This window comes from Natator depressus, chromosome 7 (assembly GCF_965152275.1).
Source record: "Natator depressus isolate rNatDep1 chromosome 7, rNatDep2.hap1, whole genome shotgun sequence".
Lineage (NCBI taxonomy): Eukaryota > Metazoa > Chordata > Testudines > Cheloniidae > Natator > Natator depressus.
Window position 1 is genome coordinate 119,473,136 of NC_134240.1, and position 24,483 is coordinate 119,497,618.

At 41.8% G+C, this 24,483-nt stretch overlaps 1 protein-coding gene across 3 annotated transcripts in view; it reads left to right on the plus strand.

Annotated features, from left to right (window-relative positions):
* NT5C2 (5'-nucleotidase, cytosolic II) overlaps positions 1–24,483 on the plus strand; it is a 78,279-nt gene that overhangs the window by 25,060 nt on the left and 28,736 nt on the right. For 2 of the 3 annotated variants that reach the window (XM_074959429.1, XM_074959430.1), the window contains exon 3: positions 7,684–7,757. In XM_074959429.1, the coding sequence (XP_074815530.1) occupies positions 7,684–7,757 (74 nt within the window). Of the gene's footprint in view, positions 1–7,683; positions 7,758–24,132; positions 24,267–24,483 lie in introns of those variants that run through there. The other variant, XM_074959432.1, reaches the window with a different exon arrangement.

The window sequence follows — 24,483 nt, forward strand, 5'->3', positions numbered from 1 at the left end:
AGTAAAAGGCACTACTTTAAATACACATTGCTTAAAAAGAATACCTATCCTTCGCTTTGCTCATTTTCTGACATGGTTTAAAAACAAGGTTATGCAAGTAGACTACCTCCCTGCCCCCACTGTGTTAATTCTCTTCTGTTGCTCCTAGGCATTGGAAGACATGCCAAGTTCCCTCCTCAGTTGTGCAATCCATGTATATTTCACTGGTCATGGTACAGGAATGCTGCATATGTTTATTTCATGAATGCTTCTGAGCTCTTGGTTAAACAAAATAAACAGGATTCTTCTTAGTTGTCTAAGCATTCCTTTTCTAGTGTAATGAGGCCAGTTCTGAATTTCCTCTCTAGTAAGCAGAGCTTCTCTTCTATTATGATATGAGAGTTTGTTGACACGCTACTCACAAATCATTAATTAATTTGTTGCAAAAACAAGATCACCTCCTTTGTAACGGTATACAGCACAGCGAATTGCAGCTATGATGAAAGTCAGGTCATTGTAGATTCACCTTTGTGTACTGTGCTTCCTTTCCCCCCTATTATGCAGTGTATTTTTCTGTTATCCAGGGTAAATCTTAGAGCTTAAAAGGGAAACAAACAGTACGGTTACTGTGCTAAAGGATATTCTACTGTAACAAAACTTGAGGGTTTAATCATCGAAAGATTGCTGGTTAAGGGTAAATTTGCCCCTTCTGTGTTTTCTGGCTAGCAATTTTTCCCTTTTGTTTTTTACAACAGCCTCCAGCTCATTTTGAGCCCACTTTTCTAAGCTAGCCAAGCTTTTCTCAGTCTGTTGCCTTAAACAGTTATAGGCTTCAGTTTCTCCTCTGCTGTGGCCCATCTTTTAAACGCTCATAGCTCAGAAACCAAGTAGCTCAGACGGTGGTCTCCAATTAAGTGCTGTTCCGGGACTTGTGTGGCCCTTATGTCTTTGTGCTCCGGCAGATGACCTACAGTTCTCAAGTGGATCAGGGTAATTAGCTGATTCTGTACTGTCGTCTAGTAGAAGTAAACACTTTAATGTGTATAAAGAGGGGTTAAGTGAATTTAATTTTCTCTCCTTCCCCTTTCATGACACCTCAATGTATCATCAGAAAAGGTGGCTTTGACTATTAGACCTTCCATCACATGAGGAAGCTGTGCATTTGAGACGAGAGTGGAAACAGTGGTTGAAGGAAGCTCAGTTCCAGTCATCATCTTCTCTATTGGTGCTGTCTTATTACAGAGAAAGAAAGATAAGCTTCTCATGTTAATGTCCTTTAAAAGGACAGCTGGGGACTATTTAAAGTGATGGGGACACCATCATCCTATAAGACAGGTGGGTGCATTTAGCTGCTCCCTTCAGGGTGTGCAAACTACAGAAAACATTGACAGTAATATCCCTGGGGAAAGGAAAGAAGTAAGACAAGAGTGTTATATTTATGAAAATGCACTCCTGGAGTGGAGAGGTGGAGTTAGGGAGTCAATAATAATAACCCCTGCAAGTCAACTCGGAGGATGATTTTCAGTTGTTGCTGCTCTGGTACAGAAGGTGTTTTTATGCTGTGAGTATGATCTGATTTGATTTGTTACCCAGTGTTATTACATTTCCATATCTTATTGATTTTTAACACCAGTGCTCTGGTGAAAAACAAAAAAACATCATTTGCTTAATGGAAAAGGCCAAAATTGATGGAGGTGAAATCAAGATTTTCTGTCTGATCTGAGCAAGAAGAAAGGTGTTCGTTACAACCTCAGACCTCTTGGCATGAAAAAGTTTTCAGTTAGTTTATTTTCAGACTTACCTCTTGACTGTTTAGGCTAGAGGATTTCAAACTGTGGGGGGGTGCCCCCTATGGGGGCACAAAGAAACGTTTGGGGGGGTCAGCCCCATGCGGTGGGATGCAGGGTGGGAGCGCCATTTCCATCCTCTGACTCACCTCAGCAGGCCATCCAGCCTGTGGGTCAGTGTCAACATCCGCTGCCCCCAGAGACTGTTGCACGCGCCTTCCCCCATGCTGAAAACCCAAGGGGGGGAGGGGCAGTTATGGTGTCTATTTTTGTCTGGGTTGGGGGGGGGGGGGGGAACGCAGCCAAAAATTGTAACTCAAAGGGGGGCTGAGCTCAAAGTTTGAAAACTGCTTTTGTAGGCAGTCCTGCTAACAATACACATGCTTTCTGTTTTACACTCCCAGAACTTCTTTGATACCTTATTTACCTAGCTTCAAAGGAATATTTAGAAAATATGTCAATGCTCCCTTCTCTTCAGATATCAAAGGATCATTCTTCTCATGTGTTTTGGGATGAAAAGAACAGTCTCTCTGCTGCTGCTGTACAGCTTTTAGATCAAAGGTGTGTTTATCCCGTCTCTCCAGATGGTATCGCATGGAAAGATTTTGAAATCTATTTTTTTTAGCCAGTAAGTGTATTTGGTCAGTATTCTTGAAGCTGAAGCTGGTCTTTCTTCATCAGCCATGACTCCCTGGACTATGATCTCAACAGATTGCTCAAGTGAATGGCTTGGATCTGGTCAGCAAGCTCTAGGGGTTGCAGGAAACGGTAGAGATGATTCAGTGGGTAGGACTTTTCTCTGTAGGTTCTGGATACTGCAGATGTTTACTACTTTGAGTAGTCCCTTTGAATAGAAATAGGACTATTTAAAGTGGTAAGAGCTACTTCTGATAGTAAACATTCATAGGATTGGGCCCTGAATGGATATGTACCCAGCATGGGCCACCAGGGCCTGATGAAATGCATCCTAGAATACTCAAGGAGCTGGCTGAGGAGATATCTGAGCCATTAGCGGTTATCTCTGAAAAGTCATGGAAGATAGGAGAGATTCCAGAAGACTGGAAAAGGGCAAATGTAGTGCCAGTCTATAAAAAGGGAAATAAGGACAACCCGGGGAATTACAGACCAGTCAGCTTAACTTCTGTACCCGAAAAGATAATGGAGCAAATAATAAAACAAATAATTTGCAAACATCTAGACGATAATAAGGTGTTAAGTAACAGTCAGCATGGATTTGTCAAGAACAAATTGTGTCAAGCCAACCTAATAGCTTTCTTTCACAGGGTAACAAGCCTTGTGGATGGGAAGAAGCGGTAGACATGGTATATCTTGACTTTAGTAAAGCTTTTGATACTATCTCGATACTAGCTTTCTCATAAACTATGGAAATGCAAGCTAGATGGAGCTACTATAAGGTGAGTGCATAACTGGTTGGAAAACCATTCCCAGAGAGTAGTTATCAGTGGTTCACAGTCATGCTGGAAGGGCATAATGAGTGGGGTCCTGCAGGGATCAGTTCTGTTCAATATCTTCATCAATGATTTAGATAATGGCATAGAGAGTACACTGACAAAGTTTGGGGACAATAGTAAGATGGGAGGGGTTGCAAGTGCTTTGGAGGATAGGATTATAATTCAAAATGATCTGGACAAACTGGAGAAATGGTCTGAAGTAAATAGGATGAAATTCAATAAGAACAAATGCAAAGTACTCCACTTAGGAAGGAACAATCAGTTGCACACATACAAAATGGGAAATGACTGCCTAGGAAGGAGTACTGCAGAAAGGGATCTGGGAGTCATAGTGGACCACAGGCTAAATATGAGTGAACAGTGTAACACTGTTGCAAAAAAAAGTAAACATCATTCTGGGATGTATCAGAAGGAGTGTTGTAAGCAAGATGCGAGAAGTAATTCTTCCACTCTACTCCGCGCCGATTAGGCCTCAGCTGGAGTATTGTGTCCAGTTCTGGGTGCCACATTTCAGGAAAGATGTGGACAAATTGGTGAAGTCCAGAAAAGAGCAACAAAAATGATTAAAGGTCTAGAAAACATGACCTATGAGGGAAGACTGAAAAAATTGGGTTGTTTAGTCTGGAAAAGAGAAGACTGAGAGGGGACATAACAGTTTTCAAGTACATAAAAGGTTGTTACAAGGAGGACGGAGAAAAATTATTGTTCTTAACTGCTGAGGATAGGACAAGAAGCAATGGACTTAAATTGCAGGAAGGGCAGTTTAGGTTGGACATTAGGAAAAACTTCCTAACTGTCAGGATGGTTAAGCACTGGAATAAATTGCCTAGGGAGATTGTGGAATCTCCATCATTGGAGATTTTTAAGAGCAGGTTAGACAAACGCCTGTCAGGGATGGTCTAGATAATTCTGAGTCCCGCCATGAGTGCAGGGGACTGGACTAGATGACCTCTCGAGGTCCCTTCCAGTCCAATGCTTCTATGGTATTAAGGTGATCTCCATGAACGGGAGATGTTATGTTTTAATTGGGATTTAAAATGAAGGTATTGAGCATTTGTAGAGTCATTAAAGGTCTTTAGTGGCTTTCACAAGAATAGAGTTATTAATTCTGGTTTCCTGGCCAGCGTTGGTAACTGCAAGTAGGAAAACCTGCTATATCTCCAGTACCAACATGAGGTTTTATTTTAAACCCACTGTGCCATTTGTTAATATTTTGTTGAGCATTCTTAAGCAGATTAATGAAAAGAATGTTGAAGGCTGAAAGGAATTTTCCATCATTTCTGGTCAATTCCATTGTAACCATAGTTGAAACCCTCTTCAGAATTGTGAGGCTCTTCTAATTTTCTTTTGTAATCCTTCCCTCCTCTTCAATGTGGCAGATATTCAGTCCTCTTTTTCTGCAGGCAAACTCTCCTCCAGGGAGTGAGGCTTAAAGAATGTACAAAATCAAGCCCTCTTACTGGGTGTGACAGGGTTGCTCCACTCACCACTGGATGGCGCCACCTTCTGGCGGTCATGGGGATTAGCTCGGTGAGGCCGATGCCTCTTCTAGCTGTCATTACACCTGTTCAGTTTCTCCTCTGCTGCCTCTCTCTCACTCTCAGGTGCTGCAGCTATCATCTTTGTGACTCAGCCCTCCGGTTAGGTCACTATTGTGGTTTCCCCTTCTGGGGACAGGAGTATCAAAGTTCCTGCTCTCCACTCCAGCAGTCTCAGGCAGTCTTTTGCTTCACTTTTTCATGTTGCCACTCCCACAGTGGCTGGCAGGGGAACCTGAGCCCACCGCTACTCTGGGTTCTGGTCAGCGACCCTCTGCACAGCCGCCCAGGTCCATTCCCTGCACCTTGCTACTTTTCCCTGAGCTGCTTCCATACCCATGCCCTCCCCACTTCTCTGGGTTTGCCAGTCTCCTTACTCTCTCCTTCCAGGGAGTAACTTCAGGCAACTCAGCTCTGCAGTCCCCCAGACCCACTTCCCTCTTCACAGAGAGTGACCACAGACTTCTTCCTTTCAGTCCCCTCTTCTTCCAGATTTCTTGTCTTCCATAGAAGCCCTGACTGTCCCTCTAATTAGCTGCCTCCAGATGAAAGCTCCCCTATTTGCAGCCTAATTAGCTGATTGGGCCCACCTGGCCCAATTCAGCTCTTGCAGGGCCATCACACTTGGGCAAAAACTATTTCTAATTTTTCCCAGAAATGTGTTATCCCCTCTACACATCTCTTCCTCCTTGTTTAGAAAGCAAACTGAACAAACTTCAGTTCAGAAATATTTTCTGCATACCAATGTACTTGAATTAGATAGTTAGTAGCATTTCTTGGAATCAGAAGCAATAGAACGTAGCATCTCCTTCACACAAAGGCTTCTTTCTTCATGTAGTGTCTAGCATTGGCCTGTTCTAAATCTGAGATATTTAAACTTCGTTTTAAAAAACACCCAAGTTTCATGCTGCTGATTCAGACACTATCTCACCACAGCCCAGAGAGCTGAGCTCTTTATTTCAAGAGTGAAGCTTGGGTGGTTTGATCTCCTCTAATATTTTCAAAAGGGATTTCTATACTTATTCACAGTTTTTTTTCCCCTGAATATATCATCTTGTTTAGATATTACATACATCTGTCAGGAAAGATGGTCATTATTAACTCCTCAGTCCCATTACATGCCTCATTGTCAGAGATGGGCAGTTTGCCAGGAAACTGTGAGTCCCAGAGCGAGCATGGAAGGTTAGGGATAAAGTATACTAGTGCCAAAGAAACTCTATTCCAAGTGGATCTGTGTGGAACAACAATGATATCCAATGACTAGTTAAGTTAGCCACAGATGTGTTTTCCATAACACTATTTAAGAAGACATACAGTATCTTAGGGCTTGGTTCAGAGATAATGATGTTCTAAAGTCAAATCAGATTCAAGCAAAATTGCATTTGTACTAGAGAAGCCTTTAAGGACTTGCGTAGTGTGATTCAGATGAATAGATGAATCAGATTGCTACACATTTTGCAAGAAGAACGTCTGAGAGATGAGGTAAGGCTGCTGGCATTGAAGTGTGATAGTTTGATCTTGACAAGTTTGCTGTTTAAATTTTAGCTTCAGTAGATTGACACACAGTTAAACTGACATGTTATGTAGGCTGCCTGACAGGCCATAAGTCTGAAGAAGAATCTCAGGGTCTCCTGAAACTAGAAGTTTCACGGAATTGGTGTCTATTTGTTTTTGCACTTACTGTTATTGCTTATGGTATCCTCCCCGTTACATTGCCTTCACAAAGAAGTGTTTCTGAATTAGCCTCAGAGAAGGCTAATTATGTTGGCCTCCTGCTGAGGGCAGTGTGCTTGTATCCAGACAAAACCTTACTGGGTCTAGAATGCAGCCGAATGCTTGGGTACTATTACCCTTTCTCAGACATTTCTAGGCAGGTTTTTTTTTTCTTGGCATGATATCTCTAGCAATACTTGGAATTTCTGGCCAACGTCAGCCTTGTTGACGACAAGCTGAGATTCCTCCCTACAGTGGAATCCTTGGCTTTGCTGTTTGTAAATCTGATTTTTAGTTCTCAGATGAGACCAATCCTGGCTAGAAATCAGGAGGAATGACAGATCAGTTACATGGTGGAAATTATGTGGGAAACTTAACTGGATTAGTTAATGTAATAGCTGAAGTAGAATGCAGTTTCTTTTGTGTTTTTCTGACCTATTTCTTTATCTTGGGTTGATTTGTTTGTTTTTTGTTTGTTTTGGATTAAATGAATGCAGTACATTGAAATCAAAGTATCAGAACAATATACAGAATAGATCCTCATTGCAACAAGATTTTGATAGTAAAAATAAAAACTGGAAAATAACACTGTTACAAATAATGTAAAAAACTTCCCCTATGCTTTTCGGGGTGGGAATGTATTTTACTGTGTGTTTTGTGGTGTTATATTAAGTGATTAATAATAGTATTGGTCAAATTTTGGTGAGAGGTCATTTTAAATTTTCCTTGAGTTTTCAGATTCATTCAAAACAGGGCTCAGATAGTAAATGTTTATCCGGGAAACTGCTAATCTCATTCCCTCTCTTCTTGCTTCTGTCATATTTTATTTTAATCAGGCAAACTTCATCATTCCTCCCCATTCAGTTTCCTTTTGTATGTGAGCCTGGGTTCAAGAGATCTTGCATTCCTGTATTTAGGAATTTTTACAGGACTTGTACCAGGGTGTGTGTATATTTATACGCACACAGATTTTGAGAATAACCATGGAAAAATCATGGCTTTGTTGGAAACATAATTACAGGTAAAGCTGATCTGTGCATTCATTTTTCAGGTACATTCTGATTTTTACACATTTAGGATAGTCTGGGTATGTTAGATCCCATCACTTGATAAGAAGAGAAATAAGTTTACTCCCAAATAATTTTATTCCAGAAATGCTTATCCCTATGGATTTATTTCCTCTCTTCTTTACAGGGTGTTTGTGAACAGAAGTTTAGCAATGGAAAAGATAAAGTGCTTTGGTTTTGATATGGATTACACACTTGCTGGTGAGTTCCTTCTTGATTTTTATACCTGATTCTGATCAGTGCTTTGTCTCTTGCTTGTTAAGAGAAAAATAGAGATTGGTTGCTGCACTCTAGCTAGGAGGTGCTTGCTCAGTAGGCTGAAGTGCCGCCTAATCAGAGTATTTTCACTTCAGATGTTTCAATTACATCAACTATCTTGAAACCGTATTTGGTCCCAAAATATGTTGCCCTAGTCAATTTCAAATGATCTGGGGTCTCAGACAGAGCAAAGCTTACACTGAATGTAATTGGTGTCCTAGATCAGTGGTTCTCAACCAGGGGTACGCAGAGGTCTGCCAGGGGTCCATCAACTCATCTAGATATTTGCCTAGTTTTACAACAGGCTGCATAAAAAGCACTAGCAAAGTCGGTAAACACTAAAAGTTCATACAGACAATGGCTTGTTTATACTGCTCTGTATACTATGCACTGAAATGTACATACAATATTTATATTTGATTTTTAATTATGTGGGAAAAATGAGAAAGTCAGTAATAGTGTGCTGTGACACTTCTGTATTTTTATGTCTGATTTTGTAAGCAAGTAGTTTTTAAGTGAGGTGAAACTTGGGGTACGCAAGACAAATCAGACTCCTGAAAGGGGTACAGTACTCTGGAAAGGTTGAGAGCCATTGTCCTAGATGCCTGTTTGATTAGAATTACACCGTGATGTGAACCTGGCTGTAAGTGGTAAGCTGATTTTGTTTTTTATGCTGTGAGGATGATAAGACTGTACATTCACCCAGCCTGGTGGGAGATATGCCTGTGAGAACCACTATCAAAGGGGTCTTAATTCAATTGTGACTAAGCTTCCTTATCTCCCACTCCTCAATTGGCTGAGCCTGTGTAATAAAGGTCAAAGGATAGGAAATATTTTGTTTGTGTTGAACAAGTTAGTTAGAAAGCTTTGTACATTTCTGTACAGATGTACATTGTGCAGGGGCTATAAATGACCTTTTAGCTTTTTACATTTTTCATGCTTTACTTCTCCATCGCCCAAGTACAAGGAATGCAAATGCTCTGAAACTTAAGGTGGAAGATGGGAAATAAAACTGTTTGTCAAATACATATATAATATATTCTCTGCATGTTATGCAAGATAAAGATTAAAAAGCCCATTGTTCATTTCCCAGGTTTGTATTGCAGTGTATATATTGTAATAATAGGCACTGCACAAATTTCTATCCTCCCTTCCCACCACCATCAATGTCTTTGATATAAGGTATCTGATAGTGTTTCTACTACACTGGATATTTTAATTTATAATTGCTATCTATACTCCTGTTCAAGATGAGAAATGTAAGCTAAAATATCAAGGTTGGTTGATAAATGGGTCAGTGCAGGGGGTCAGGTCTGGTAATTTAGTTATTCGAGTGATTGCACATGTCCATTCCATTTCAGGTGTGCACGTACCTAGTGCACAGTTGTTGGAGATTTTTCCCTCAACGGTACCTGTCAGGGTGGCACATGCACCTTCTGCTGCCTTGCGCCATAGCTTGAAGGTATGAAGGGCAGAGCCGACCCTTACCCTCCCTCAGTTCCTTCTTACTGCCTGTGATGGTGGATGGAACATGTGATCTAGCTATTGAAATCTCTCCCTCTCCCTCCCCCCCCCCCCCAATATTTGTATAGCTAGTTGGTACTTGTTTCAGAAGTTTTAATGTCATATACTGTTTGTTAGTTACAGAAATAAGTTTTATTTTAAAGTGTTTATAAACACTTCAGTTCCTGTTGCTGGGTACTGGTGACAGGGCATGCCTTGGTCACTGGGTTTCAATCCCTGTCATTCCTGCAAGAAGCCAGTGTCAGTGAGTGACCTGCACTCCAGTTGCCTGAATTGTCACGGGGAGACTCATGTCAGGTATTGGTCTCAAATTTGCAAGAACTTTAAGCCAAGAACCAAGAAAGGGAGGCTGGGCTTAAGTTTCTTCTGCTGGAGATGGTCCTGTATTCCCCCTTGGAGACTTTCCACTCGGAGAAGGTACTGAGCACGTCAGTATCCATCAAAATTGCTCCTCTGGTTTTTGATTGACCCTCAGGGCTGGTCACCCTCCCTGCTACAGAGGAAGAGGCACTGAAAGATAGCATCTAAGGGATCAGTATCCGATAGATCAGGGGTAGGCAAACTACGGCCTGCGGGCTGGATCTGGCTCGTCAGGGCTTTGGATCTGGCCCGCGGGATTGCGGGCCTCGCGCCGCTCCCGGCAGTGGCTGGCACCATGTCCCTATGGCCCGTGGGGGAGGGAGGGCAGAGGGCTCCACGCGCTACCCTTGCCTGTAGGCACCGCCCTCCGCAGCTCCCATTGTCCGGGAATGGGGAACCGCAGCCAATCGGAGCTTCAGGGAAGGTACCGACAGGCGTGGGGAGCCCGCAGAGCCCTCTGCCCCCCCTACCCCCCACCCCGGGACTGCACGGACGTGGTGCCCGCCTCTTCTGGGAACAGCGTGGGGCCAGAGCAGGCAGGCAGGGAGCTGCTCCAGGTAAGTGGTGCCGGGCTGGAGCCCACACCCTGAACCCCTTCTGCACCCCGCACCCCAACTCCCTGCCCTGAGCCCCCTCCTGCACCCCTGCCCTGAGCCCCCTCCCGCACTCAGCACTCCCTCCTGCACCCCAACCCCCTGCCCTGAGCCCCATCGTACACCCCGCACCTCCTCCCACACCCCACACTCCCTCCTGCACCCCAACCCCCTGCCCCAGCCCTACATGCATGGCCCTGCATGCAGTTTCCCTACCCAGATGTGGCCCTCGGGCCAAAAAGTTTGCCCACCCCAGCAATAGATCAAGGTCCCTAGCACCAAAGTCCAGCAAGCATGTGGACAAGGATGCAAGAGCGTGCATGAGGCTGAGGAGGTCTCTGAGGCAATCATCTGCTCAGGAGGGACTGTCGACTCTGGCATTGGCACTGGCATCATTGAGACCAGCCCCTGAAGTGGCTCCATGTAGTTAACGGTAGAGGAGACTATCCTAGTATCATCTATTCTGGAGGCTTATGCTGCAGCACAGGATCTGTGAGTCCTACTCATAGCTCCTGCATGGCCTCAGCAACATTGGTTTTCTACTCTGCTGACCCTCTCATGCACACCTCCATTGCCACTACCATGGTATGCAGACCTGATCTCTCAGGACCACTGTCGCCCTCCGACCCCAACCTGAGGCTCTCCTTCTGACTGCCTGGATGCTCCAGGCTAAGGCTTCAAGAGGAGGTTTGTTCAAAGCGGGTTCCAGATGCACTTGTAAATAGTAGAATGCCTTCTATTAGGTTTACTTACCTGGCAAAGTGGGAGTCTCCAATTTTGTCCCAGCAGAAAAGTGTTCCCCCAGTCCACGCTCCAATCCATCATGTTTTGGACTATTTGTTATACCCAAAACAGTGAGGTCTTACCATTAGCTCCATCAAGCAGCACTCAGCTTTCCCGCCTGCCAATTGATAATCACTCATTTTTCTCCAACCCTATGCCAGTTAGATTTCTGAAGGCTTTGAACTGTTTATACCCGCAAGGACAAGATCCTGGTTTCCCTTGGGACTTAAATATGGTGTTAACAGAGCTAGTGGGTCCTCCTCTTGAACCATTGGCTACCTGTTCATTACTCCATCTTTCCATGAAGACAGACTTTTTGATCGCAAGTACCTCAGCCAGGAGACTAGGCGAATTAGAAGCACTAGTTTCTGGACTCCGTATACGGTCTCTTGCAAGGACAGGGTATTCCTACGCCCTTATCCGAAGTTTCTCAGTAAGGTAGTATGTCACGTCCACATCAATCAGGCAATATCATGATCAACTTCCTTTCCTAATCCTTACCGTTTTGCCTGGACAGGACTAAACCATTTAGGTCATCATCTCTATTGTTCGTAGCAATTGCAGACAGAGTCTCTTCCAGTCTCTCCTCGTGGATCTCCTGTTGTATTCATTTGTGCTACAACAGGGCTGATGTATCGCCACTGACTAGGGTGCTAGTGCATTTGACCAGATCTCTCTCAGTCTCTGTGGCTTTTCTGGCCCAGCTGGCTATTTTGGACATTTGCAAAGTGGCAACTTGGTCTTCAGTGTATACTTTTGCCTCCCATTATGCCATCTCTGGGCAAACTAGAGATGATGCCAGATTTGGATTTGTGGTCCTTCAGTCATTATTGAGGTAGACTCCGACCTCCAGATTGAGCTGCTTGTGAGTCACCTGAAATGGAATAGACATGCAATCATTTGAAGAATTAAAAATAGTTACTATCCTGTTCTGTAACTGTTGTTCTTCGTTGTACATGTCCATTCCATGACCCACCCTCCTTCTCTTCTCTATCAGAGTCTTACAGTAAGAAAGAACTTATGGGGGTTGAAGGTGGCTTTGCCCTTTATACCTTTGTGTTGTGGTGTGAGGCAGGAGAGTGTGCATATGCTGCCCTGACAGGTATTGCTCAGGTTAAATCTGACAACTGTGCACAGAGCGCACACACACACCTGAAATGGAATGGACATGTGCCACACATTTCAAAGAACATTAGTTACAGAATAGGTTGGTAACCGTTTTTTACTGTATCAGCAGGTGAGTAGTGTGGCAGGGAAGGCCATAGGGACAGCACTGAGGATCAGAGAAGCCAAGGGCCAGCAGCCAAATTGAGGTCAGGAAAGCCTCCAGAGGCTCCTGGATAATCTATATTGGGTCTGGCCATAATCATTGAGTGTCACATGCTTAAGGTGATCAAATTTTCAAAATAAAAAATTGTGGCAATGTTTTTTAGGATTGCAAAATAGTCACTCAAAAAACAAAAGTACAGTTTTTTTAAAAAAGTTTGTGGGTGCCACTTTTGCCAATTTCTGTCTCAGTAGCAACAGATACAAATTTCTCAGCGTGGAGGATTTTCCCAGCAACTCAGATGTTCTGAATGAGGTTAGTATGAAACACTGAATGAGTGCTGTTAGCATTTATGGTGAACAAAAAGAATAATTTCGATAATGTCTATGCTCCTTCAACTGATCTCTCTAAACACTGTTTATCCCACAGAACATTCATTCCACTGGGCTGTTCCTGGTAAATGCAGAGCAAATTCTGCTTGGCACAGCAAAATGACTTGAATGAACATGTACTTATTTAAAAAAAAAAAAAAGTTTTGATCGATGAAAATGAAAAATATGAACATTTTAAATGTCCTCAAAGAATTTTCTGGGGCATGATATCAAAAACTGAGAATATCCTAGCAAAGCCAGGATATAAGGACACTTTAAACATGCTATGTCTAGTGTAGCTGGACTGGACCATATGCTATATGGTATGGAAAACAGAGAAGCATGGTCTGACCTGATGACTGGGAGCCAGAGACATTTTTGTTTCAACTTTGACATTGATCATGGCTCCCTCTGTGATTTTAGGCAAGTCACTCTGCTGCATTTTCTCCAACTCTACAAAGTGGATAATAATCCTTACTGTTCTCCCTGACCTGTGTGTTGTGAGAATCTGTTTAATGTTTGTAAACCACTTTGACAATGAAAAGTGCTATGAATGTCAATTTCTAAGTAGTATTTTCCTCCTCTTTCCTTAACTCAGGCAGACAAACTAATATAATCCATTCATCTTTTTGTATTTCAGCATCCTTTGTTCCCCACATGGCTAAACATTTTTTGAGTATTACTTGCAATAAATAATGGAATCCACTATCCAGCTTATGGCACATAAGTAGACTTTGTTATTGTTTGCAGCAGGAGCTTTAAATGATGCATTCATTGTTAACTGATGTTGCATTTTCTTGGGGATTATATTAACATCTTGTTGTGCATAGCCTCAGAGCTAATGTATTCCTGCTAAGAAAAGTTAGCCACTTGCATAAATCCATGCCTCTTCACATGGACTTGGAAGCAATCACCAGCTTCTGTTTTGTGTATAGCGAGAGAGAATGTAAAAAGTTGTTTTTTAGCTGAGATTCAGCATCAGTAAATGATATCTTCATGCCAGTATGCTGGCTCGTGACCAGAATCCCAGTTGGTGCATCTTCAAAGCCTGTACAGGGAAAGAAGTTGACCGAAGTGAAGGAGAAGGGTGTGGCATCTTGAAGTCCATCAGCCACTCAACTAGTCTTCTGCCTCTGCAGTCCCAGAAGAGACCACGGGCCTTGTTAAGCTACCTTTTATCATTAAAGTTGCTTTAAAAAATCCCAAACACCCTCATCAGTGTGTTAGATGCCACTAAGACACTGAAAGCCTATACTTATGCTTAAATTTTGATTTTGGAAGGTGTACTGATTGGAGTCCTTTTCCCATTCTGTATCCTTGAGGACCATGATGTCAGAAGTAAATTGGTGACATTCATTCCTGGTTGGCAATCATTGCCTTTGATAGCTGAGACCTCAGGATTGTTCAGCCAGAGAACAGAGTTCTTTTTTTAGAACACCTCCAAATTGTCCAACTTGTGAAGGGGAGGAGGCAGCATTAGCAGCAGAAAGAACCCTATACACTATTTTCTTCTTTCCTTCTCCAAAAGCAGTGGCTTTGAGCCTGTACCAGCAAAGTGAGGAAAGAGGGCTTTAGGCAAGATGCTTCCTAGTACCAAAAAAGTCAGGAGAGCTTAACTCATCTTGAACTTAGTTCCTTAAACAGCTTTGCCATCAAGATGAAAATAGTGCGTCTGTGGCCAGCTCCTTTACTCCAACTGTGAATGTCAAGTATAGAAGTATATGCACAGTATACAGTTTAATGAGTGGGATACAGCTCATTTTACTGGAAACACAGCACTTCCATTTCAATTAGTAGTAGCTGTTGCAATATACTTACACTGCAGAGAGTATGTGTTCCCTAACCAGGATGATTGCCTTATCAGGAACAACACTTGGGAGATGACCAAGTGATTGACACACAATTGTCACCAATAGTCATGGTATCATCATGACACATTATACTAAAATATGATTCCACCCAGTGTGTTCCTCTAAGGGGCTGCATGGGCAAATAACATCTTCCTTCCTTCAGGCAAGATGCTTGATGATTTCAGCCTTCACCACAGAGAAAAACCTGGTGCTATTGTACATGAAACTGTATATTTGCCTTCCCTTCTCATCTCAAAAATGTGTGGTCACTGTGTTTATGGCTCATGTTAATTTGCCTGCTAGGAGTGTAAATCAAAACAAAATAACTGTTGATGCACTTATACTCGCTTTCTTGCCCACTGAGGCTCACTGTAGTACCCTCCCATGCTAAGATGAAGGGTTCCCACATTTCTGGAAACTCAGCGAATCTTCCTAAGTTCATATGCGTGTGACATGGAGTGTCCAGAAGCACATACCTGTGTAGGATTCTAACTTTACAGGCTATTTATATATACTTCCTTTCACTGCATTAGTTTTTGTTTGTATTGATGAACTGCATTATAATATGCAGCAGAAGGCTTTATTCAGGCTAGAGAGATAGTGTTTGGAATAAATTCCTAGACTTCTGGGACAATAGTGTGGTTATTTTTGTGGTTTGTGTATATAACATGGGGATCAAGTAGCAGCTTTTGGAAGCCTTGATGGGTTTGGGCCAAGCATGAGCTATGGGTAATTTCAGTGGTTACTTCTAGAGAAAATTAACAGAAGTCCATGTGATCAGTTATGTAATCAGCCCCACAGAAATCACTAGTTTTTTCTCCTGACCTTTCTGAATCTCAGTAGGGAGCCTAGGGCACTGTTTCTGAATTCTGCAATAGAAACTATTATATTTGCTTCCTTCCTAACAAGGAGATAACATTACACAAGCATCAGGATCTAGTATCTTCAAATAGAGTTGAAGGGCAGCCATTCAATGAGAGCATATGGTGCGAAAACTAGTAATTTTGCAAGATCTTTATGTTTAAATCCTTAAATTAGGGAGATTTGAGGATTTATGTTTATAGCGCCTTTTTGTTTTGTAAATTACAGTTTCTTTTATCCATCTTAATGATTCATCTCTGCTTATACAATCCAGCTCTATTAGAAGAACACTAATAAGTAGTAATGTTACACTGTTCCTGCCTTCCTTCCTGTTTGTTTCGTAGTGTCAAAACCATCTCTACCTATCGTTAATGGAAATGCTGTTGGTGGTCTAAGCCAAGGATGCACAACCTTTCTCTGCTGTGGCTTCTAAAATCAGACCTGTCCTATGAAAGAGCAGCTGCAAATGGATTGCCAGACTTTCATTAGCATGGCATTTAAGTGAGCCTAAATAGTACAGTGAAGGGCACTTAGAAATGTGAGAAAGAGAGATCAAATTTAAGACAGGCAGAAATTTACTTGGCTATTTTCTTCTCAGGGTGAGCTAAACATTTAATGAGCAATATTGTCAGCTCTGGATCCAAGTAATCCAGGAGGCCTTGGCATCCCTAGGTCTTAAACAGGGCAAGTTGCATGATGAGGTTACAGAAAAGTGTCCCTTGATAGAACTTGACGTAAACAAGTGAGGATTTTAAACAGATTGTAATTTCATACAAAGTCACTGGCAGATGGAGAGGGAATTAGTAAAGACAAGTTACTCAGTCGCTAACCTTCTTCTACAATAGTTACAGTCTTGTTGAAAGTTTTATCATACCTATGAGATAAATTATACAGTAGGCAAGATGGTTTCATTCGGGAAAACTGTCCCCGTACTTCAGTCACTTCTGCCTCTATATTGGGTGGGAATTGATAAGAAAGTAATCATCAATAGTGAAACCTGTTTCAGTGAGAAAATGAATGGTAAATGAGACTTAAATCATTATTTGTGCAGTATGTTGAAAAGAATTAATACTGTACTACTGGAATGGAATTAAGTTTGTGTCCCAGAAGCATTACAGGCTTAAAAATAAATGCTAAGATTTGTTATATTGCAGACTAGTTACAGAGAGGTTCTCACACTGTAAGTTATAGGTATATCAACACTTCCATTCTCATAGCATCACAGATGTTAGAGATGGAAAAGACTTCTTAGGTTGTTGTGAGAAGTTGCCTTTCCCAACCTGATCTAAAACACAATTATGTGTAGAGTCAGTACTCATCCCTTGCCTAGGGTTAGGCTTTATTAACAAAGAATTTAAAATTAATGAAGTCCTTCATCAGGACTGTTCAACTTACAGCTCTAGAGAGCTATTCCTACTTTCCTGATATCCAGTTGTAGTCCTGAGCCACCTGACTCAGCAGATCAGGAGCCCCACTTAACCCTTTACCAGCAGGATCAACTCCTGTTAACAAGACGCAGTGTTTCAGGTAAACGTTGCCAAATGGTTTGTCATTTAATCTATCCAGTCAGTGTGGGACTGTTTCCTATGGTATATTCATTTTCCCTGGAGCTTGTGAATTTGCAGTATAAAATTCCTACAAGGTGAATACTTGATATCAGATCCTTCCCATTTGATCACCCATCAACCACTCTGGAATTGGCACATCAGAACAACTGCCTCTTTTACTGGATGTGAATTCTGATAGAGCCCATCTACACCCACCAGGTGGGGATAGCAACTTTCTGTGCTCCGTGTAAGACTGACTGACTGCTGCCTCTTCAGCACAATAACTATTTTGCAGGTGTAGCTTATACCCGTTCCCTGAACGAAATATGCTGTACCCGCAAAAGGACTGTTTGGCCGGCATAACTGCAGCTACAGTGGGGCTTTTGCCGACATAACAATATCAATTAGGGGAGTGATTTGTTCACACACCTAACTGGTGTAGCTATGCCAACAAAACTTCTACGTGTAGTCCAGGCCCCAGTCTAGCCCAAGGAGTGGAGGCTCTTAGTCATTTGAATGGACTTGCCTTTTAAAATGTCACAAGCAATGGAGACTGGTAACATCTGAGACTGTAAAAAGGGGCACTCGAAACCAGTTTACAGCAGCTGGTACAGAATATAATGTATCTGATTTAAAGCAGGTTAAATGATATTCTCTCTCTCTCTCTCTCACGCACACACCCTGATGAAGACCCTCTGATGCTAAAAGGGTCTCACTTACATAGTAGGCTAATGTTCTGTAAAGTTTCATATGTTTAAATCAAACTCTTGTTGCATTACACATAAACCTGTGTCTGTTTTTCTTTTTCCTTTTTTTTTTTTTTTACATTTATGTAACTCAGTCAAATTGAGTTTGTTTTTTAAATTGATGTGCAACTGGGGTATGCATAGGTGAGCAATTCCAAACCCACTTCCAAAATACATTAAAGTTAATGGAGTTTTAAACATCTTCTGTATACACATGTAGAATAGAGTTTTCCAATGAACTTTGATAATGTTTTTTATAAATACATTCAAAGTATAATATTACACAGTAAGCTGGAAGGATGAAGAAAGGAAGCTGTCTGGTTATATATTTAATATATGTAAATACCCATAATAAAGATTTTTTACATGCAGGGGAACCTATCTCTAGAGAGAAACTCCGCTAACAGTATAGCATAAAAAGTCCCAATCTGTTTGTAAGGGACACCAGATAAAACCTTCAAAGGCACCTAAGTAATTTAAGAGCCTAAGAATTTTGACTCTTAATGGGACTTTGGCTCTTAAGTCCCTTAGGCACTTTTGAAAATGCTGCCCTCAGTCAATTTGAAATCTGTTCATTTTTAAATGAATTAAAAATAATTTTAAGTCCTACACCTGCCCCAGATTCCCCTTCAATTTTTTGTGGTTTTACAACCACATCTTATATTTTAAATGTTTTTCTCTCCCCCATGTTGGCTATGTCAAAGACCCATACAAATGAAGAAACAGATTCACTATACAGTGTGGTCCAGTGTATATGGTGCTGGATTGGGACTTAGGACATTGTGTTCTATTCCTGGCTCTGCTGCTGGCCTAAATGCTTAACCTTAGCCAAGTCACACCACCACTCTGTGCTGCATTTTCCCCATCTGTAAAATGGGGTTAATGATACTTGCCTCTTTGGTAAAGTGCTTTGAGATCTACAGATGAAAAGTGATATATAAGAGCTGCATGGTGTTGCTATTACATAGGGAAGACAGTGAACTGACTAGTTACAGTGTGCTGCTGAGTACACATGCTAAACAAAAGAGTTGCAGACAAATTTTTTCCCTCTAATCTCTTCCAAATGTAGTAATTTTAGGTGGTGTGTGTAATAATCATAAGTAAAAATATTCAGACAAAAGTGTGATATTTAGGTTGATGGTTTCCCTTTAGTTCATCATGTTGTAACAATTGAAAATAGTGAAGTTGTTTTTTGGTGGTGTTCAGTTGCTTTTCTAAATAATGGCCATTGCTTTTTGTAACCAGCTCTCTACAGGTATGTACAACTTCATTTCAGGGTTGTGCTACCTGGATTCTTTTTCAGAGATTATTAAAAATGGAAAAGAAACGGGGGCTCCTAGGGAGACTGACTGACTGCAACTGAAACTAATCTGGCAAAATTGCATCTGCAAAATCAGCTGAATATCTGTTGTGTGCATGTAATCAGGTAATTGCACGTCAGCTACCTGTTTGTGTATTCACAATGGTGCACATGCAGCTTGGCAGGCGCAGGTTTTGAGGCTATTTTTAATAAATTAGCAGATCGTGATTTGAAACTAGAAGCAGGTCAAAGCTCTGATATTTCTAGTCTACTTTGGGATGGTTGGTTGGTTGAATACAGGCAGCATTTCAATAGCCGTTTTATCAGGGTTGTTTCCATTGCTGCTTTTAAGAGTTGACTGCTTAAAGTTGTATAAAACTGCCCACTGAGATTGGAAGCTGTGGATTGTAATGTGTTGGCACCGAGAATGGGGCATGGGAAAAGCACGTGTTGCTTGTCATGGTGTCCAAATAAATCACCAAGTGACAAAGTGCTAATCTGCAAGGTGTCGTTTCTTCAAGAATCAGAATGTCAGAGTGAAGCTGTTGAAAGGGTAGCACTTCACTAATAACGTGCTTAAAAAGTTGCAATAGTTTGCTCCTTGTTCTCCCAGTCTGAATATAGCTGAAGACCTACATTGATCAGCAGCTTCTCAATACCCAAATAGTTAGGGTCTTATTCTTGCTGGTCTGATAGAAATTACGATGATGATACTTTCCACGTGCAATAGAGTCTTTTATCTGGGATCTAAAGCACTTTACAAGCTTTAATTGTGCTTCAAACACACCGTGGTGTAGGGCGCGTATTGTCATTTGTACAGTGGAGAAGCCAGAGGCGCAAGTACACTGAAGGCTTGACTTTCACAACTGTACATGCACAATTTCCCTGATTATGCTTTGCAAATCACTTATTTTAGCAGACAGTTGACCAGTTATATATGTAACTACTTCTCTACATGTGCAAATTTCTGATTTGTGTGTGCAGTTGTGCTGATTGTACACACACAAAGGCATGTGTTTGTGCACATGCAATTGTGAAAATCAAGCTCTAAGTGAGTTGCCCCCAAATCAAACGATGAATCTGACTGAGCCAGGTGTAGAACCTAGAACTCGAAGTTTACTGTCCTGTACATTACCAACTAGACATTTGTTTCCTTCCAATTTAAAATCCATGTCCAGAGAGAAATTGAGCAATGCCTCAAGACGGCCGAGGGATGGTGTGGAAAATAACAAATTCAGGTGCTAACGCATGTGAATGGTACCGTAGGGTATTGGATTTAGATGGCAGTTACATCTTAAGTTGTTTTCCTTGCTATTTTTGGATATTATTGAATTGCATTTGAACATGAGCCTTCTGTGCAACCATTTCTTCCCCTGGCTTAACTCCTTATTGAAGAGCTAAGCCCATATTTTAGTAGGGTGGTTTATTTCCATGGATACACTCATAAAAGCCAAGGTGAATATTCATTCGACTCTTTGAAAGTGATAAATTATTCCAGTTCAAAGAAATGCTCCTCAGACTGTTAAAATGACCAGTTAAAAGGAAGATTCACTAGAAATGCAGAGGTGCCACAGAGTAGCAGCTACTAAGAAGCTGCTTTTGCCCATATGCAAATCTGTACATATTTAGACTTTATTATTGTTGATGTAGCCTCAAGTCTGGCATTTTTATTCATGAGAAGAAATCTTTCCACCATAAAGTGCTGAGTCTGTTACTGAGCTCTGACTCTGCGAGACATAGCCAGGAAGCCCAAACCTTTATCAGGCCTAAGGGAAACAAAACTCAGTGACATTAGGTCCTTTGATAGGACCATTACCAAGATTACTTCAATAGATTCATAGATTCAAAGGCCAGAAGGGGCCATTGTGATCTTGTAGTTTGGCTGGCCTATATATCACAGGCCAAAGAATTTCCCTGAAATAATTGGGGAAGGAGTGTCGGGACAATAACACTTTGCAAGAGCATTGTTTTGGTGGGGTTTTGTTAAGTAGAAATGCACAGCACTCAAACAAAATAGACATGGAACAATGCAAAGCCCTGCTGTGTATATGATACCACATTGCTTCTTAATGGACGGGGAGGGTTGGTACAAGATTTTCCTGTACCTGCACGGCAAAGAGGCATGCATGTGGGTATTAGAAAACACCCTGTGATTCAGCGGAAGGCCTGTTTGTTAATGGATAAAAATGTATACGCCCTAGAGGAAAATAAAGGTACATATTGAGCAATAAAGTAAAATATACTTAACAGACCTTTAGTCACTTATTGACTGGCTCTGCAGTGTGCGAAAAGGTTTCCTCCCTGTTACAGAAAGAAAATGATGATAAATAACCCTGCAGTTTCTTCTCATTTGGGAATGAAAATACAGGTAGTTAAAGAAAAAAACAAAACAAAATATGATTTCATTACTCATTTAAAGATGTTTAGGACTCTGAGAACTAGATTTGATGTAGGCTGAAATCAGAGACCCTGCTCTGTACAGCTTCACGTGAGTAATAAAATAAGGATTATTATGGTCTTGTGGTTAAGATGGAAAACTAAGAGTCAAGAGAACAGGGTTCTGCCCCTGGCTTTTCCTCAGACTCCCTGTGTGACCTTCGACAAGTCACTTAGGCCCTGATTCAGTAGGGTCCTTAAACGTGTGCCTAATCTTAATAAGTTAGATTGAAGCATATGCTTAGGGTTAAGCAGATTAAGATGATATGCTTTGCTGAACAGGTATGTACATAAACACATGGGTAAGTGCTTTGCTGAATTGTGGCCTTAAATGAGAGCAGCCTGGTTTTCAAAGGTTCTGAGCATCCACTTCTTCAGCAGGATTTTTGGATGCTCAGCATCTCTGAAAATCAGGTCCTTTTTTTTAGGTGCCTAAATAGGGATTAGGCTGCATGTGAGTTTACATTGATATTCTTCACTGAAGCCCCACACTTGCAAACACACAAGCTATTATTCTGCTCATTTGTCATTTATTATTATTGTGTTGTTTTATTTTATTTGCTGATGGTTTCTTTTCAGCTGATATTTTAGTGATTTATTCAAATTAAAGCCCAGATCCTTGCATTAATGCTTCCACACAAGAGCTGTTCTCCCTTCTGCAGTCACCTGTTGCAGAGTCTTGGCCTGTTGGACTACATATTTCAAGCAAAGCTTAATGCGCAGTCAGAGGGCCAGTTTTGCCCTCTAACCCCATTGACTTCAGCAGGAGGTACACCTGGGCCAAGCATGTTTAGAAAACTTGTCAACTGTAATGCATCTCACATGCAGAACGAGCACCCTTTCTCACACTCCCACAGCCTAAATGGAATGTTGTGCATTCAGCTGAGTTCTGGGAAGCAGGAGTGCTTGAGCTGCAGGTGTTACTCCTGGTTGGTGGGGGCTGCTGTGGCACCTGCTGAGCAGGCAGCCTGGGGCCTGTCTGCCTCTTCCCCAGGCTGCTCTTTACTTCCCCTGAGAGTTCCCCGCCAACATGGAGCAGTGGGGAAGAGTGAACAAAGTTTAATACCACATCATAGCAACCCCACCTCATCATTCACTCCAGTAGCCCCAGGCTCTTATCTTCACAGTGGTTCAGCAATTGCACTATCCTCAGGCTCCCACATTTACTTCTGAGTTCACTCAGAGATGCCTTTGCCTCCCCATAAGCCATATACTCCTATTCTGAGGGTGTGAGGAATAAGGACCTTCTTCCTTGCAGCTGTTCCCACTGCTCCGGAGGACCCTGTATGGGAAATCAAGGACTTGTCGTCCCTGCTGTTCGTACAACACCTTTCACCAGCACCAAACCCACACAATCATTTTTAAACAGAACTTTATGGTTGTACACAAATTGTTTACAAGTGTGCAAATTAATTCATTAAATAATTTTTAGAATATGGCACACATGGAGTGGCACCAAATGTCGAGGTTTTGCACTGGCAAGGGAGAAAGCATTTTTTCCCTGTTCTCACATGATCATCTCTGACCAACCCATGAGGAGTGTTGACAGACTCTGGCAGAAACCATGTCACACCTTCAATGAAAGGATACCTGGGTCTCAACGTGGAACCTTTGAGAGTGCAATGGGGGAATAAAGAAGGAAATTTGCAGGTCTTGAAGAGCTTTCTCCTTCTCCCCAAAACCATACCCAATCACACCCCAAACTTTCTTAACCATGCAAAATGGTTATTTAACAATTATTTTTAAAAAGCATTAGAGGTAATGGTATGTACTTTACTGCTCTGTCGGGCCCTCTTTGAAACCTATTCAAAAGCATTCAGCTTAGTGTTTAGTTTGAATTTCTTTAAGAGTTGTTTCTCATTCTTTTGTGCATATTTGTAAGTTGCAGAATAGTTCTCATTCTCTTTACCATGTGTGCTTGTTAACCAGTACTGTACAATGCCGAGTATGGTTGCATGGCACCTTTCATGAACACATTCCAAAAAGATTTGCACAGAAAAGCCCAAACTTGCCAGATAAGTCTAGGTGTAAAGAGTAAGTTTTAAGCTTTAATGTACATGAGTCAGACTGACTCCATATTTTAAGTTCTTGATGGGAGCAGATTCCAGATTTAGGGCAAAATTCTGTTCTCAGATCCACACAGTGACTCTTGACGTATATTCTTCCGTGATGACATGTAGACGTGTGTGGTGGGTGTGAAGGGAATGGAATATCTTGAAAGGAAAGAGATGACATCAGGCTACATAGTAACCTGCCACGGGATCCAGTATGGTCACTAATGACAGAACCCTAAACACAGTGTGAAGGCTGTTCCTGAGTAGATTATACCAACTTCTGATGGAAACGCGAGGGATCTGTCTCTCAAACACTTTGGCAACACTTGGGTAGCTTGTCATGCCAACAAAATATTGCTGGATTGATCTGAGACTGGTTTGTGAAGTTAAGGCCAGAATTTTGCCTGTAGGATGTACCACTACTAACCGTACCTCCTCTGTAAATCAGTTTTGTGCGGTGTTGTGAATAGCCAGCAGACTGGTTTTCGAGCTCTTCGGAGGCAGCAGCTCCAGCAAACACGCAAGTCCCAAATGGTGCAGCGCTGTCGTGGTTTTAAAAACAGTTTGATTTTTTTTTTTTAACAGGGGAGCCCAGTGTAACTCCTTCAAGACTGGAGTGACACTCTGCATCTGCATCTGCCTCATGTGAGTCAAAATCCTGGCAGCAGCATTTTGCACAAGCTGGAGTCTCTGTAGAGATTTTTTTTTTCTTTTCCAGGAAGGCTATAAAATTGCTACCGTATGTGTCTTGGCAGCAAAGGTAAAAAAACCAAAAATACCCCAACCACCCAAAATCCACAATAAAGTGCATGAGAATTCCATACCTTACTGTGCAACTCCTGCTCATTCCAACACATTCTAACACATGCCGTGGAAGTCATCACGGACTTAGAGCCTGCAACATTCACTTCTGTGGTACCACTTTTTAACTCTCCACAATGTAATTTGATGGCAAATTATGATGTTAAGGGGAAGCT